This window comes from Arvicola amphibius, chromosome X (genome assembly GCF_903992535.2).
Source record: "Arvicola amphibius chromosome X, mArvAmp1.2, whole genome shotgun sequence".
Lineage (NCBI taxonomy): Eukaryota > Metazoa > Chordata > Mammalia > Rodentia > Cricetidae > Arvicola > Arvicola amphibius.
Window position 1 is genome coordinate 92,176,682 of NC_052065.1, and position 17,370 is coordinate 92,194,051.

Here is a 17,370-nt window from a genome sequence, read left to right on the forward strand (position 1 = left end):
TTTGTTGCTATTCTCAGGTCTCCTAGTTGCTAATGACCTTAGTGATAATGGTTTTCCAGAGCCAAGGCTCCACCAGTATTTTATTTTGTAACTAGATCTCAAGATGTAACCCAGGGTGGTCTTGAACTTACTATCCTCCTGTTTCAGACTTCCAAGTTCTGGGATCACAGGCGTGTACCATCACACCAAGTCACTACTAATGCTTCAAACTTGGTCTTGTTAGAGCTTTACTTTTCTGACAAGCCCTGAAAAGTACCAGGAAGGGTCTTCTACTGCTACAGCCTTATATGTTTATTGTCGGTATTAAAGTGGTTAATAATTATCACTATAGGTTTCTTTGGAGTAGAACTCTGGAGGCCACTATTAACATTGCTCATTTAGATGTTTAGCAAAGGTGAAGAGGAAGGGTGGAACATACCCAGTAACTAGGATGAGGACAGAGGAGGACAAACTTCCTAAATATCATAATACTGCTTTGGGCTCTAAGATCAGCAGCATGCTTGTGGTCATCTCCATGAAACCCTGAGTATTCTACAGCCTTAGGCTAAAGGCAGCCCAGCCGTTCCCTTAAGCATTAACAGGAGAACCTTCCTGTTAATCAAATTCAGGCCTAGGAAAGCCCAGATTCTTGTCCTGACCGATTAATACAAAAATGGGAGGCTGCACTTGGCTTGTCTGTCTAAGAGACTGGAATTGATTCATTCACCAAGCTCAGGACTCCTGAGTGGCCCTTGATATTGTCAGTCATCCAGTGGCTGACAGTGTATTCTTTCAACAATTACAGGAGATATAGATTTTAACACTTTGTCTTGTCTTCTCGCAGTGGCTGACAATGTATTCTTTCAACAATTACAGGAGACACAGGTTTTAACACTTTGCACCTGAGGTCACAGCACCATCTGGATTGGTGAAAATGTCTGGGCCTCGCAGACCAACGCCACCCTTTTCACCCTGTAAAGATGAAATAGATCGAACACAAAAATTTTCTTGATTACATAACCTAAGATCTATGTGCCTTCAAAGCAAAACCACAGGAAAGTAGCAAGTGCCTCCTTTACCCCTGTCTTCCAGGATCATCTAGTTCAGAGGTTAATTTCCAAGAACAAGAAACCGAAGATGAAGATGACACAAGGTAGCTGGATCTACAAATGTGATCTGCAAATTTGTCAAGGATGAGGGATCTCTATTTTGTTTTGCAACACCACTATGAGGCATCCTGTTTCTGGGCCCGGGAAGTGGATCACAATCACAGATAACACAGCCAAGGAGGCACCAGATTTCAACTGTTTTCTTCTATTCTCAGCAGGCTTGAGATTCTAACGCCTACCACCTTTATTGTTTGAATGATGGCAAAGGAAGTCTAAAGAATCCTAATTCTCTGCAAAGACAGACTCAGTGACTAGAATCTGATTCAGGAGAATACCGAGAGTGGGTACTAGGGTAGGCAGGATGCACTGTCAGCAGAGCTTTTTAAATACTAAGTGTTGGTAACATCTGAATGTTCATCAGCTTTGTGTACAGCATAGGGCACATGCATTTAAGAAAACTGTGACATCTAAAGCATCAAAACGTTAAAAACACTCCTTATCCTAAGTAGCCATTAATAGGAATTCTTCACTTTTTCACTTCTCAAATCCTGGAGTTGTACTTCCCAACGATATTTATTACCTTAATTCCTGGGACCCCGTTAATCCCTGGAAAACCGGAAGTCCCCTTCTTTCCCTGTGATAGAAACATAGTTATCACTAAGTTCAAATATATAAGGTGAGCTGCTTTGTCGATTATGCCAAGGCAAATAGTACAGGGATCTTGCTGTCATTCAGAGTGTGGACAGCTTTGCCAATTCTTCCAGATGATAATATGGCATTAGGTAGTTAACTTGCATATTAAAGTGCATAAGAGTCACAGGGGTGTGGATACAAGCAGGCTAGCCTTGTTGACCCTTGATAACATGCCATGATATATTACCGCACCTTGGCATGTCAAAACACAAAATGTAGTGTAACAGTGGTTATCCATCCTCTTGTGTGAAAACAGAGAAGGGGGGAGAGACTAGGATTGTAAAATTACATGATTAGAAATAAACAATTTACATTATATTTGCATTATAAGCAATGTCCCCACTTGGCCATGTAAAGTAAAGCAAGGTGATCTTTTGATTAGCATTGTATACCAATGCTTTATGGATGTTAATCAAAATACCTGTCTCCCCGGATGTCCTTGTTCTCCTTCGGAACCCATGGGACCCTGTAAAGTGAAGAACCATACCTTGGAAAGTGAATAGATCACACTTGAAAAAAAATGCTGCTAGACTCATATAACAAAGTTATCCACCTGAGTTCAAGATTTAGGAGCTGCTAAAGCCAGGTAAGAAAACCTTCCTAGCCTTGGCTTAATGATTTCTTTCTAGGCATCAATCCACCAGGATGAATAGCTTTATGAAACATTTTTAAAGAGCTAAATAAATGGAAGCATTTTAAGTAGCAGTAGGAATTTAGTAGGAGGGTTGGATGGCATCATACTTAGCTACATTGGTTTCAAGTCAGATGCTTTTTTTAGATGATTTCTTGTTTCTTGTTTCTTGTCTGCTATCCTAAACATATTCTTTGTTGGTGAGTATGTGTTTTGAGGACAAAGGATAAGGGAAAGGAGAAAAAGTAATGGCATAACAATAATTAAATATTGCTAAATACAATACTCAGAGACTTAACATCCTCATGGACAAACTAAAAACACAATTCTCTAAAATGTGCTTGTGTAAGGTAAAAGTTGACCAACTTCTTCTAACCCAAGGTCTCAGTTTCTGAAAGCTAGGAATCAGAAGGAATGATAATCATTTCTTCATTCAAAATAAGATTATTTTGGAAAGCTGCTAACTCCAAACGTTATTCGCGATGTTCTAGAAGTTTCCAGACTTGTTTTTGTCCTGTGAAGATTACACCTGGCTCTGTTCCATTCCTGTTATCCTTCTTGCTCACACTCCCTTGGAGTATAAAAGAATAAAGGCAAGAAAGTATGTGCACCATTCTTCAGCTCAGGAGAAAACTATATACGAAAGTCAAAAGCCCAAGCAGGCTGGGGAGCCACCTAGGTGTAGCAGTTATATCATTCCTTATTCAAGGGAGCCAGCCAGTCAAGAGAATGGGGTAAGTGGAGAGGCGAGCCTGCCAGAAAGTCGAGAAGAGAAATAAGAGAAGCTTAGCCCATCAAATTATACAATCAAGGGACCAAAAAAAAAAAAAGAAAAAAAATGAAGAAAAAGAGAGCTACATTTCATTAAAGAAAAGAAAATGGGTCAGATGACTTGATAAACATAGGCAAATGAGACTCCAAGTTCATACCCTAGGTCCTGGCAAACCAAGGATTCCCCTTTCTCCTTTCTCTCCAATAGATCCAAACTCCTGAAGGGAAAAAAAAACAAAAGCCAGAAATTATAACACTCATTTTCTCAACGGGATGGTGCGATGGCACATATCTATAATTTGAGCACTTCAGAGCCTAAGACAGGAAGACTGCCATGAATTCGAGGCCAACCTGGGCTACATAGCAAGTTCCAGGTCAGCCAAGGCTAATACTTAGCAAGGCTCTATCTCAGTCAGTTAATTGTTTATTTTCTCATTGGTTGCATGGCTACATTCAAGGGGATGAAGTCATTTCAAACCACCTCTACTGAGTGCTTGGGTAATCTTATAGTGAGCATCTTGCCGAAAAGCACATAGAGAATGAATATGTGCTAGGCCATTCATTCAGTATTGCTTTGTGGTTCTAGAAATAATGCTTTTCCATCAAACACTCTCACACGTACTTGTGGCATCATTAGCAAGTAGCACGGGAATAATAAAGTGCCGAAACCCCCATACTGATTTTACATTTGAGGAGAAACATCCAGGAAGGGTAAGAATCAATGAGTAAGTTGAGTCTTGTGATCCCAGAGCTCTTTCTACAAGAGCCAGCTACATTCTGCCACCGAGGAACTTGGCAGAACAATGGAAGGTTGTGTAGATGTTTGGGAATTCATACTAGATGGAAGACATTTCCCCCTTCAGATACACATGAGAACCACAACATCCTTTTCCATGGGAAAGGAATATTTCTACCTACAGTCTCCCACTCATACTATTAAGTATCTCGTCACATCCTAGGAATAAATCAAAAGGGATTATCAATCAGTTCCTTTTGCCTTGCTGTAAGAAGTGAGCATTTAGAGCCATGGGTTTGATTTTTGGGTTCTGTAGAGACAACCAGGAAATCTAAGAGCAGATGGAGAAAGAGCCTTGTCAAGCCTGAGTCCAGGGCTAACATCCAAACCTCTAAGTTATAGAAATGTTCATTACCAAAGTGAATAAAATCTTTCATGGGAAACTCAGCTGAAGCTATTTGTAATTGTTTAAAATTGTACATATTCTTTTGTTTGTTAGCAAATAGTATGTATTCCTGTTGTAAGAGTAAAGGAGGAATGAAGGTTTCTCAGATATAAGCTTGTCAAAGATGCTAACTGTTGCTGTGGCGTATCTCCCATTGTTCCCCTGATGGGCGCTGACTTAGCTTGTCTGAGGATGCTGTCTTGATCCCATTTGTATCCTTTTCTTTGTCTTAAAGAATCTGTGTATTATTACAAGCACTGCAACCTGAATGAATATCCCTTCATAGACTCAGGAATGTAAAGAAAAGAAATGTGGGCTTTTCCATTGCCTTTTCATTGTGGGGAAGGCGTCTTTGAGAGGTGCAGGTGAAACGGGGCTTTGGCTCCTACTTCTCTGTTTTCTTCTCTGCTCTTATAGATAGACTTCAGCCCTCATGCTGAATACGGTGTATAATTTAAACGGACTGTGGTCAGCCAACACCATCTGGACTCACCCATTTTTAAAGAGTACATGAAGTTGGGCGTATAAGGAGGTGGGGGAGAATTTGGGAGGAGTTGGGGCCAAGGGAATTAATATGATCAAAATATATTCTATGAGATCCTCAAAGATTAAATAAAGTCATATTTAAAAAATCAAATGTAATGCAAACTTGCTTGAAATCTTAACTTCCTCTACCCCGTATTTCAAATTGGAAACAAAAGTATGCTGCCACCTGGCAGAATGTGTCTAGTGGCCCGAGAAGTTGAGTCGTTCCAGCAACCTCCCCCCACCTGTCCCAAAGTGTTATGGCAGCTAGGGCTGCCCCGAACTCATTAATCCCAAATCTTCTATAAAAGAAAAATTTCCAAGTGGGGGACTTCTCTCACAGCCATTCCCATCTGCCTCTGAAGCATGCTATTACCAAGGGCACGTATGCAAAGTGATCCAGAAAATACTTGCCGAATAAAGGCAGTAGTGATGCAGAGAATACAACTGCGGCAAAAGACAGCAGACAAACAAACAAACAAACGCCCTGGAACTGTTACTATGCCCCTGTCCATCTTTCCCAGGAGGATAAATACAAGAAAGTCTTTTATTTCTTCAAAAAGTGAGAGAACCTGTATTTGTACACCATTTTTGAGGCCCAGAGTTTGCAAAAAGTATGTATACAAAAATAAACATGTGAAAATGTAAAAAGGAAATCTCTCTCTGTGTTAGAGCCAATAAAAGATAAATGGCTTGGCAAACCACACAGGGAAGCACTGTTCAGAGACCCTGCTGAACAAGCTGTTCTAACTAGTTATCCCGGGACCTGATCCATTACTGTTGGCCTTTGTGAGCAGTCCTGTCATGGCTGCTCCCACTCTTCTACTCAGGCACGCCCCCCCCCCCAGGAGCCTTCTTAGGGTACCAGCTTAGCTCTTTAGAGCCTTATTCTCCAGACCTCGGGGCTCCTGCTGCGTTTCGTTTCTGAGGAGACTCAGTCGGAGAGCTTCAACTACCCAGGAGTTCCCTCAGATCTACTGAACAGTTACATTCAGGATTTGCCAGCTTCATCTCTGCTCTCGCCCTGAACCACTGCGGGTCTACCTTCCCCTATGTGTCCATATTCCGCGGACATGTGTGTACTGTTCTGACAGCCTTCATGGAGGGACCTGTGGCCTACAATTGTGAGCCTGCTGCTGGGGACAAGAGAGGTAAAAATGATTAAAGCTGGGACCAAGCCAGAAAATCAGGGCTTTTTACATTTAATTAGCTAATTAGTTTATTTATTTTTAAACTACAAAAGGTACAAGAGAACGAACATGGGGCACACATCCATCAGATTGTGCATTTTATCTCCTGCAAAGATTGGGGCTAAAATGGGAAGGAAAGGGAACAACTTGGAATCTCTAGAGATTTCTGTCTCCTGAAGGTCTTGTTTTCCGGGTAATCGAAAGCTGGTCTGATGGAGGCTTTAGTTTTGAGAAATGCACCTCTGTAAAGCTCATGATATCTCCCATACGCCATCCCCTTTCCTCTCCTAACTTTGCTCTCAGGCATATTAGGGTATTAATGAATGTTCCCATAAAGCAGGCAGATAAGTTAGGCGTGAAGGTGTTACATGATTTGACTTCTGTCCCCCACTGAATCCGTGTAGGAGTGAGCTGAGAACTGCTTCCCTGGTTCCCATTCTATTCCCATTCTATGCAATCCAGTGTGCTGTGTACAAGGAGATGTTCCCCAACTTTGATACTTTTTTTTCCAGTCAGGTTTCTGTTTTTACAACCATAACTGTGAAACATTGAGAGCACTGAGCTGGGAACAGGACTGTGATTTATCACCACATGTTGTCTTCAGTCGGTCTCTCTTACAGGAGGGAAGGGATTGTGATGATATCACGGCGGAGGAAATCCTTCCAGGTCTACGTGAAAAGAGGGGGAAGGAGGCAGCATGAGCCAGGGAATCCCAAATCCCAGAGCAGCAGAGGGGGATCACAAAATCTTGGCGATTTTAGGGCCAAAATTCTTCCACTGGGTGACTTTTGTAAACTGGACTGCAGGGGGCAGTGTGGTATGAGGAAATAAATTCTGAACCAGCTAGCTTTCAACAGTATTGAAAGGCAAACAGGGTCTGCACAGGTCTGGAACAGATCTCCTGTGTATTTATCATGGCTTCCAGTTTAGTGTTTTTATGGGATTCTTGAGTGTGCGATTGAGTGGGGCTCTGTTTCCTGTGATTTGTCCTGGGCTCTTTTCCTTCTGCTTGTTTGTTTTGTCCAATTCCAAAGTGTTAGTTTTTGTTTTATCTCATTAGAGTATATTAGAACCCCTTCGAAGCCTATTTGGTTTCTAATGTGAGACAGAAAGGGACTGTATATGGAGGGGGTGAAACTGGGAAGAGTGGAGGGAAGGGAAACTGTAATCAGGATACATTATGTGAGAAAAAAAAACTATTTTCAATAAAAGAAAAAATAATTGGTGAAAATGATTAAACAACACATTTGGAGGAAAGAAACAAGAAAACAGAAACAATGAAGGGCAGTCTCAGCTCTCAAGTGACTCTGGGCAAGAGGGACAAACCTGGATTCACTTGCTCACCTCACAAGGATGATGCCAGGTGACAAGTCTGAACAAGATGCTCTACAAAGAAAGGTGCCATGCTTATTCCTAAACCTCCTAGCAAAACACCATCTGATAGAAATATGTGAGCCAGTATGATACCTGCAGTTTCTTAGTAGCTGTTTCTTAAAAATGAGAAAGAGATTTTAACAGTTATCCAAATCCATCAGAAACACGAGCTGTTTAAAATTACTCTTTCCATACTGGTGTTTTGAGATTTCAGTGTGTATTTGCTTACAGTACAGCTCGTCTCATTTCAAGAGCTCCGTAGCCCTATGGAGCTACGGATTATGACGTCACATAGGAAAGCTTTGTAAAGAATCTTCAATACAGTGCAATTTGGGCCTCAGAAGGAAGACTAGCAGCAGCTGCTGCCACATTGCACATACAGAAAGCAATTCAGCTGTTTGTCCAAGCCCCAGAAGCTGGAGTTGAGTCTAAGGTGAGGGGGCTCTACCTTCAACACCGCTGATTAAAATCAAGGGAGTAGAACAAATGATTCTCTATGCCTCTTTGTTTTTGTCGGGTAACAGGAATCCTGAGGAAGCAATCTGTGCCATTGGCTCCCCAGGCTGTCCTGGATTTAGCCACTTTCTCCCAGTCTCTAACAGCAATCCGTGAAAATTTTGTCAGCTTCTTCAAACCACATTTTGTCATGGAAGAAACAACCAACTGTAATGCAGTGCCCTCATTCCAGATCTTATACAAACAAGGCTCCCGAAAACTGTGTGTTTTTACGATCATAGATTTCTGCCTTCTTAACTGACATTAAATAATAGCTGGTTAGCAAGTTCCCAGAATCCCTATTTTGAGAAGTACTGAAGCATTCAGGATGAAATATGTTGATTATATGCTTCAGATGGACCATGGGCTGCTAACTGGAAGCAAGGTAATGAGTACCCAGGAAGACCATTATGCCATTGTCTTTCTATTTGTATGTGTTTGAAATGTTCCATCATAAAAAATACAGCATGTTCATATTTTCCACTTCTCTCCCTTTCCATTGCTATCACCATGACCTGAGCGATTACCACCATCATTTACCTGGGCTGCCATAACAACTTGTGCTTATCCTCCCATCTGTCCCTCACCCAGCCAGTATGATCTCCATAATACAAGCCAGGGATGGGGAGGTGGGACGAAATTCTTGCAATGCTGCTGCAAGGAGCAAAGTGCAAGTTCCCAGAACTCACTTAAGAGATGGGAAGGCATGGTGACACCCTGTTATCCCAGCACTCAGAAGACAGAGGGCGTATCCCGGGCACAGCCCTGGATTCCGCCAGAGACTTCCGTCTCAGCAAATACTGTGAAGAGCATTCTAGGACAACATCCAATGTCATCTCTGGGCTCCCACACACATGTGTACGTGCATGAATATGCACTTACATACAAAGGTCCACTCACACATACACAACCATAAGTATATACCATGCACATGCACATGTACACGCACGCACACACACATGCACACACCCACAAAGAGCTGCTTATGACACTTCAAATAATAGCCACAATTGACTTCTGAAGCTGGCTCTGACCGGACTCCTATGTCTCTCAGTTTGTCCTTTCCTTTCCATTCAACTGCTTTATTTTGATTTTTGAGATAGGGTCTTGCTGTGTAGCCCATGTTAGCTGAGAACTCACGACGATCCTTCTGCCTCAGCCTCCTACTTGGTAGGACTAGGGTTATATGCTTCTGTGCAGACCTTGGCCACTCACCTGCTGTGCCTCTCATGTGTTGAGCTTTCTCAGCCTCAAGGGGTTGGACCTTATGGTTCCCTCAGTCTCCAGGCACTCTTTCTCATATTTACACGACTTATTCCTTTATCTTATCCAGGCCTCAGCTTACACAGAACTTCTTCAGAGAGGCTTTTGCTAACCATTCTCTCCCGAGTGGTTCCCCACCTATACTCCACCACTACATTTATCTTTCATCTTTTATATGTCACCATTGTATGGACTTCTTCTTGTTAGCTCAGTTCTCTTTGTGTCGTTAGGAATAGAAGCCAGGGCTTTGGGCATGCTAAGCCAACAGTGACCACTGAGCCACATCACAGCTCTTGAATGTGCTATTGATTCATGCTTTCTACATTCTTTATCACGTTTCCATTAGAACGTAATCTCGAGGACAGAGAGGAACTCTTATTTAGGTGTTCTTATAGCCTCTGAGGTCAGTAGAAAACCCGGCACACAGAAGCCTTCCAAGAGTGTTTGCTGAGCGTAAGAATCTAAGCCAGAGCCGGGCGGTGGTGGCGCACGCCTTTAATCCCAGCACTCGGGAGGCAGAGGCAGGCGGATCTCTGAGTTCGAGACCAGCCTGGTCTACAAGAGCTAGCTCCAGGACAGGCTCTAAAGCTGCAGAGAAACCCTGTCTCGAAAAACCAAAATATAAAAATTAAAAAAAGAATCTAAGCCAGAAAGACAGATAGTGAAGTAAAGATAGGGTTTACTCAGAACAGATATTGTTTACTGACCACTTGCTAAGCTCCAGCTATGTACAAAGCTTTCTCTCATGTGTCTTATCTCATTTCATCTTCAGATATACTCTATCACTGCCCTCTTTTGTGGGCCAGGAGAACAAAAGTCAGAAATAGTAAGAAATTCTTGGCCCAGAAGGCAAGCCTAGGTCTGTTTTTAACTCTGAAATTTGAGCATGGAGGGTCATGTTCAAAGTTCCATGAGGTCAAGAAACAAGAATATTTCCTTCAAGGCCCTCAGTAAAGATGACAGCATTCACAACAATAAGCATGGGTAGAGGTCTTCCTGTTAATCACATGATGCATTTTATCCAATAAGACCCAGGAATATATGTTTACCAAGTGAGAAGACTTACCGGGAACCCTGGAGGGCCACTCATGCCTGGGAACCCCTGAGGCCCTGGTTCACCCTGGAAAGTTAACCAAAGGCTAATGAGTAGCAGCAAGAAACAATGAACATGAATGATACAGGCTTCTTTGAAGTACTTGGGCTACCCAGTAGCGAACCAGTAAGTATGAGTATTAATTACAGCATGGGATTGTGGCATAGATCCATATGCTTGCCGTGATGTCTTAGCTTAGGAAGCCCCTTGGCCTATGGAAGGTCAATGACTGATACGTAATCTCAAAAACTCAGGTGAATCGGGACAGGAGAATGGATAGCTGTTTCCTTTCTTGTGGAAGAAGCCGCTTCGAACATGTAGGCTATGAAGAAGAGAATGTTATCAAGCAAAGGCTAAGAATCAAAGTTTGGAAAGAGACACATAACATTTCTAATGTTTCTCTCCCTGTAGTGCAAATTTATCTTACAAAGGCCGTGAAAAAGCTCCTCATGATTTAGGAGGGATTGGAGGTGCAGATAGTCTTCTACACACTCTTAGATTGGTCCCAAATCAAGAACTTCCCCTAGACAAAGCTAGAGCAGCGGTTCTCAATCTGTGGGCCATAAACAACACTTGCACAGGGGTTTCGTATCAGATTTGTCATGATTCACAACAGTAGCAAAATTACAGCCATACAGTAGCAATGAAGTAATTTTCTGGCTGGGGGTCAGCACAACCTGAACTGTATTAAAGGTCACAGCATTAGGAAGCTTGAGAACCACTGAGCTAGCAGGAATGGAGTTGTCCACGAAGGCAATATTAAGGGAGGAGACTCTGAACGTTTCCATCTGGGCTCCTTCCTCATGGAAACAGAATGGCAAAATTCAAAGGAACCTCGGGAAGAAAGGGAATGCAGGCTCCTGCAAGCTATCAGTGCAGCTGAACAGAATGGAACTGTTGAAGCACCAGCATGCACACAGCGTAGCCTGGTGGAAACGGGCAGATTATGAAATGTAACCTAGGCTCAGGTTAGTCCAATTATTAGACTTGAATTCTAGTATTAACAGGAAAGGGTCAGGTAATTTTTCCTATAATAAAGGTTTGCTACCTTGGAGCCTTTCTTCCCTTTGGGGAAACCCATGAATTCTAGTTCCCCAGTAGATGGAGGTGGTCCTGCAGGGCCAGGGAGGCCGACGTCCCCCTGTAAAATCAAAGAGATATTGAACAAAGGAAATTATACAGACCATTTTTTTTTTTGCAAAAGGTAAGCTAGTCTTCTGGTTATGATCTACAAAAAATTTGTCCATTATTTTGTTCTCTTTACCCTTGCCAAGGAGAAAACCAAAGTTTCACTGATAAGGGATAAGAATTCTAAGCCCAAGAGTAAGTTTTGTGCTATCACTGTAGAAGGAAAAAGCAAACGAGTGAGAGAAAACAAAATTCCCAGTTGCATGCTCATATACAAAAGGGTAGTGAGAAGACAGCCACAAGGGATTTGGGCAAGAGGAACAGCTACCTCTTGCCCACAGTGATAAGACTCTATTGGCCTTGTGCAACCTGTAGTCCATAGGCTGCATATGGCCTCATGCAGCCAAAGGTAGCTATGGGTGTGGCCCAACACAAACTTGTCAACTTTTAAAGAAACATTATGAGATTCTTTTCTGTAATTTTTCTCTTACAGAAATTGTGCCACAATGTCAAAATGTTGGACATGTCTGATTGGTTCAAAGGTGGGAAGGCAGGGAAGAAAAGGGAATAGTGAAGGAGACATTAAGTGACACAGAAGAGCTAGGAAATATGTGTATGAGTGTTTGTGTGCATGTGTGCATTCATGCATGCAGGCAATAGAATATGCAAAATGCAGATAAATACCTAGGTGGAAGGAAAGGAAAGAATACATCTTAAGAGGGTATACTTGTAGACAGTATAAGTAGACTTATACATAGGAATCAGGGTGAAATTTTTTGAAAGAAAAGACTCACTCCAAAAGTCCATGTGTGTGGCATGTGTACATGTAGCTCTCAATGGATCGCATATAGGAACCATATGAGGTGGGAAATGGCCATTTTCTAAGGTGGAAAACAAACCCATTTACACAAGCATACATAGATGTGTAACCTAGAGACATTTCTTGGAGCGTGTGGGATGCAGACTGTATTTAGAGAATCTATTTACCTTGACTCCTTTTTCTCCTTGGAAACCTAACCCCATATTTCCCTGGGGCACAGGGGTGCAGGAAAGAAAAAGAAAATCAATTACTAACAAGCTTTACCAACTTAAATTGGAATGTGTTATTTTTATTTTTTAACTAGAAAACAGATTTCGGCCAGTATCTTTGTAGGAAAAAAATGAGAGAACTTAGTGGTAGGCTGGACATAAATACTCCCAAAGCATACTTACATCTGGACCAGGAAGTCCAGCAGGGCCTGGGGGACCCTAGATTAACAAGTAATAAAAGAGTGAGCATTTCTTCATTACAGACAAAAAACCCCAATAAAACAAAACAGAACCACGGCCACGCTGGGCAATAGCAGGGATATGCTGGCTCCCAGCTTAATGCAAATTAGCTTTGCAATAGTGGACTTCTAGCTCTGGCTCTCATGATTTCTTTTAAAAAGATTTTTTATTTTTAATTCTGTGTATACGCGTGTGCCTGAGTGTGGGTTTGTACTCACAAGGGCAGTGCCTGCCCGCTGAGGCTAGAAGATGGTGATTGCATCTCATGGAGCTCCTGGTTGTTCTGAGTTACCCAGTATTCATGCTAGGAACCAAACTTGGGTCCTCTGTCAGAGTGGTATGTGCTCTTAACCGCTGATCCATTTCTCCAGTACCCGTCATTGTTTCTTTTATTCTTCCTTGAAATCTCCCAAACTGACCTGCTAGTCCCATTCATGTGAAGGCAGTAAAAAGAGCATGTTATTCCTCATAACATGCTTGGAATGTTTCAGTGGGACTTGGTGAAGTTCAGCCATAAGTAGGAAGTAGGAAGTAGCAGGATTTAGGCATTGTTGAGAATGACCTGGGGATAAGGCCTTCCTGGAAGCAAAGATGCCTAGCTATAGCCTTTCTTTATCAGTGATACTTAGTTCCAGTGTCAAAAAAAAAAAAAAAACCCAGGTAGGTACAGCTGTCCAAGGTGCAAGGCTGAGAAGATTTTGAAGTATTCTTCGACTGGTGATGATAGAGGTTGGTTTGATTAATTAACAATGCATGGCATAATTAGAGAGCAGACAGCACCAGCAGATGTGTCAAGTGTCTGTCTTCTCTTGGCTATACCTCAGGGTGAGTTATACTAGCAAGCTCTGGGGGCACAGCACGGATGGTCAGGGAAAGCAAAACAAAAACCTGGTCAGCAAGGACAACAAATAACTCTTAGCAGGAGTATGTTTCAAGACTGGAGTGGTGATAGGCCTTTAATCCCAGCACTCAGAAGGCAGAAGCAGGTGGATATCTATGATTGCAAAGCCAGCCTGGTCTACAAAGTGAGTTCCAGGCTAGCCAGGGTTATATAGTGAGGGCCTGTGTCGAAAAGAGAGAAAAGGGAGGGAGGAATAAAGAGAATGAACATGTTTCAGCATAATCTTCTGTAAGAGAGCCTAAATTACTTAGGCCTGTATTTAATCCATGGCCCGGTGAAGAAAGGGAATACTGCAAACACACACTAGTCTTAAGTTGGTCTTACTTGTAAGCCTGGTGGTCCTATGGGTCCTGCATCTCCAGGAGATCCTGGGTATCCTGATGGACCCTGGAGACAGAAGATTTTATCAAGGTCAAAAGGTACGGTAGCTTTTCACAAAACAAAACAACATATATGTCCACAAGAACTGTATGAGAGTTGCTACAGTATTTTTATTCATAATAGAAAATGCTGGAACTGTTCCAAGTAGTCACTGATATGGGGATTGATAAATGAAGTGTGACATCCAAGAGAGAAAAGCAGCAAATTTATTTACATATGGAACAATATGGATGACTCTCAAAAGCACTGTGGTAATAGGAGTTAGACCCAAATGTCTATATATGATATTATTCCCTATATATGACTCTCTAGGATTAGTAAAAACTGATCTATGCTGAAGAATAATCACAACAAGAATTATTGTAAAATTAATTATACTTAGCTCTGTATTTGAATTGTTACTATTAAAGTTTTTTAAAAGGAAAAAATGTTATTTAGTATCAGATAAAACAGACTTCAAGGTTAAGATTATTAACTAGATATAAAGATGGGGCATTTCATAGTGAAAAAATGGGTCAATCCCAGAAGACATCATAGTATTGTTTATATCTATACATAACAAGAGAGTTTCAATATACACAAAGTAAAACCTGATAAAAAAAATACAGGCAAAACAAACTATACAAAAAACATGTTATCACTAAAATTTTTGATATTTCTCTCAGTAATTCATAGAACTTACAGAAACAGTCAGGTTACCAAACTATCAAAACGCCATCAACTACATAGACGTAGTAAATATTGCTTAAGTCATTATAGTCACCAACTGCTGGATATATGTTGCCTGCAAGTTTTGGTCATAAACCCAACTTCAGCAAATTTCCCAGGATTAAACACAAGATAATAGAAAGGTAGCTGGAAAGTAACCAAATACTTGGTAATGAAAAAACACTTCTAAATATTCCACGAGTCAAATGGAGAATAAAGTCACACGGAAAATGAGAAAATGTGTAGAAGTGAGTGTCACCACTGAAAGCCAGATTGAAATGAGGAGAAAGGTGCTGAGGGGAAATGGAAGGCTCCGTTTCAGAGTGGTAGCAGGATGCAGGTGGGACATGCCCAAGAAAAGGATGGACAACCTAAGAGAGGTCAAGGTATGGACAACCGGAAGAGAAAGAGGAATTAGAAGATTACCTAGAAATGAAGATGCCACGATCTACTCAGCTACACAGAATAATTACAATGGTGTCCATCTTTAGGGTGGGACAGGGATGGGGTGATGCTCATGTTCTGTGACTTTAATGGAATTCTGGATTGACAACCAGTAACAACCTTATTAATCACCAACCTGCTGTTTAGCTACCAAACATCCTGTCCTCAAAGCTAAGTCCTTTTTTGGCATCAATGTCTGTATTGACAGGTAAACACTGTATGTCTGTGGGGAGGGGGATGAATCCCTAAGAGAAACTGTGAAGCAAACAGAGTGGTTATTATTATATGAATTTAATGAACGCACCTTTAAGGGCAATTTTGTTTAGCTCTGGGGCCCCTCTGTACCTTGATCCTTAGTTATCTTTGTTTTTTTATTGTGTGTGGGGGGGCTTACATACTTCATATTTTTTATAAATATCCACTGCTAGCAAGTCTAAACTTCATACTTCTCAGAAACTACATTTTATTTCATAGATACATATCTCCTACCAGAATTTTAGATACATAGTTCTTCCTTAAGGACTTCTGGAATTCTTCTGACACATTCTACCCTTACAAATTTTTACATCCTTTGTGGGAGGGACAGTGTCTAGATTGCCTGCGGGAACACTCAGAGCACATGGCTCATAGTGGGTACTCCAGATGTACTGAAAACTAATAAGACAAAAGAAGAAAAGAAAGAACACATGCAAGAAATCAGGGATGGTTCTTAGGCTTCCTCAAAAGGAAGCAGTAGCAAGGTGGAATCTCAAGGAAACAGAAATTTCTTAGGAGTGCAACTTGTGGACTTTTCATCAATGCCCTAAAATAAATTTCTATATGCAATACCTTTGAAAGAAGTGTGTATGGAACACTGAACACACAGAGGAACACTTAGTAGATGGTGGCTGAATGCAAGGCACGGCGCCTTCCTAATACATCAAGAGAATAGAGTGGGCTTCCTCATCCATTGTTTTCCTTTCCAGCTTCCCCATCTATCCCAGTAAACAGGAAACGTGGGAAAGTGCTTATGCTCAAGCCACCTTTCGATAGTCACCCAATGCTATGTCTCATAGCCTGCATTGTTCACCTCACTTCATCACATAGGCTTCGTGCTGTTTCACATCTTCACAAGAAGAGAAATGCTATTTGCAGTACACTAAGTTCCTTTGAGAAGGAATTCAGGTTGTTGCTGGTGGGGGATCACACTGACAACTTTTATTCCTTGTCTTACTATAGTGTGCTATTGTTTATTAGCAATTGTTCCTGATATCTTACTGTGCTTAACTTCTAATTTAACTCTATCATAGGCCTATGTACATAGGAAAAGTATGGTCTATATAGGCTTAGAATTATCTATGGTTTCAGGCATCCACTAGGGGCCTTGGAGAACATATCCCCTGCCAATAAGGAAGGGGTGCATCAGATCCTGTCTTAAAACTAAGGTGGCCAGGTCATCTTCTCAGGATATTCTATCTGGAAAATGCAGGTAGTATAACTTGTTCTATCTCAACACTATGGATTTTCCTTGAGTAAGTCTCCAGAGACCTTTTGATACCACCAAGAAGAGGGAAAGGAAACCATTTAGGAGTTGACAAAGTACCAAGGGGTCAGCACAAGGAGCATGACTTACAGCAATTCCATCCAGTCCAGGCAGCCCAGGAACCCCCTGAGTAACAAAGAACAAACAGAAGACATCAATCAATCAAGTCCACTGGGTTGCAGATAACCAACCTAAGATTCATGGGCATAGAAACACATTGCTGCAACTTGGGCCCCTGTCAAGGTCTGCTGTTTTAAAATGCATGACTTGGTTGCATCTAACCATTTGCTGTTTCCCTGTGAACATTCTGGACTCTAGAAAACAAATATGACAGCCTTGGCGGAACAAGATTTCCTATTTTACCTAGATTAATTAATTTCCACATTTGCTAGGAACTTATCAATTAGAAACGACTTCTGCAGGCTGGTGATTTTCTGCTCTTTTTGGAGGAAAGCAAAGCTACCTTCCCATGTGCTTCCATCCCCAGAGAATCTGTGCCTATATGTATACAATGCAAATCAGACATTTCAAGGGAAAATCAACAGAGCATACAGACTCTGATTACGTTTTAATTACTTTGCAGCATCTTAAGCCACTGTATGAATCTGTAATATAACCATCTTGTGGAAATTGCTGTGTTCCACTGGATCCAAGGTTTCTTTGATTTCTGCCAAAACCATTTAATCAATGTTTACTAAGACAATGGCTGTATT

At 41.5% G+C, this 17,370-nt stretch overlaps 1 protein-coding gene across 1 annotated transcript in view; it reads right to left on the bottom strand.

Annotated features, from left to right (window-relative positions):
- The window catches only part of Col4a6 (collagen type IV alpha 6 chain), a 68,678-nt gene that overhangs the window by 35,415 nt on the left and 15,893 nt on the right, over positions 1–17,370 (bottom strand). Inside the window, 10 exon segments of the mRNA XM_042054343.1 lie at positions 882–951; positions 1,669–1,722; positions 2,203–2,247; positions 3,342–3,401; positions 10,278–10,331; positions 11,353–11,445; positions 12,420–12,461; positions 12,645–12,680; positions 13,927–13,989; positions 16,748–16,783. Coding sequence (XP_041910277.1) covers positions 882–951; positions 1,669–1,722; positions 2,203–2,247; positions 3,342–3,401; positions 10,278–10,331; positions 11,353–11,445; positions 12,420–12,461; positions 12,645–12,680; positions 13,927–13,989; positions 16,748–16,783 — 553 coding nt within the window.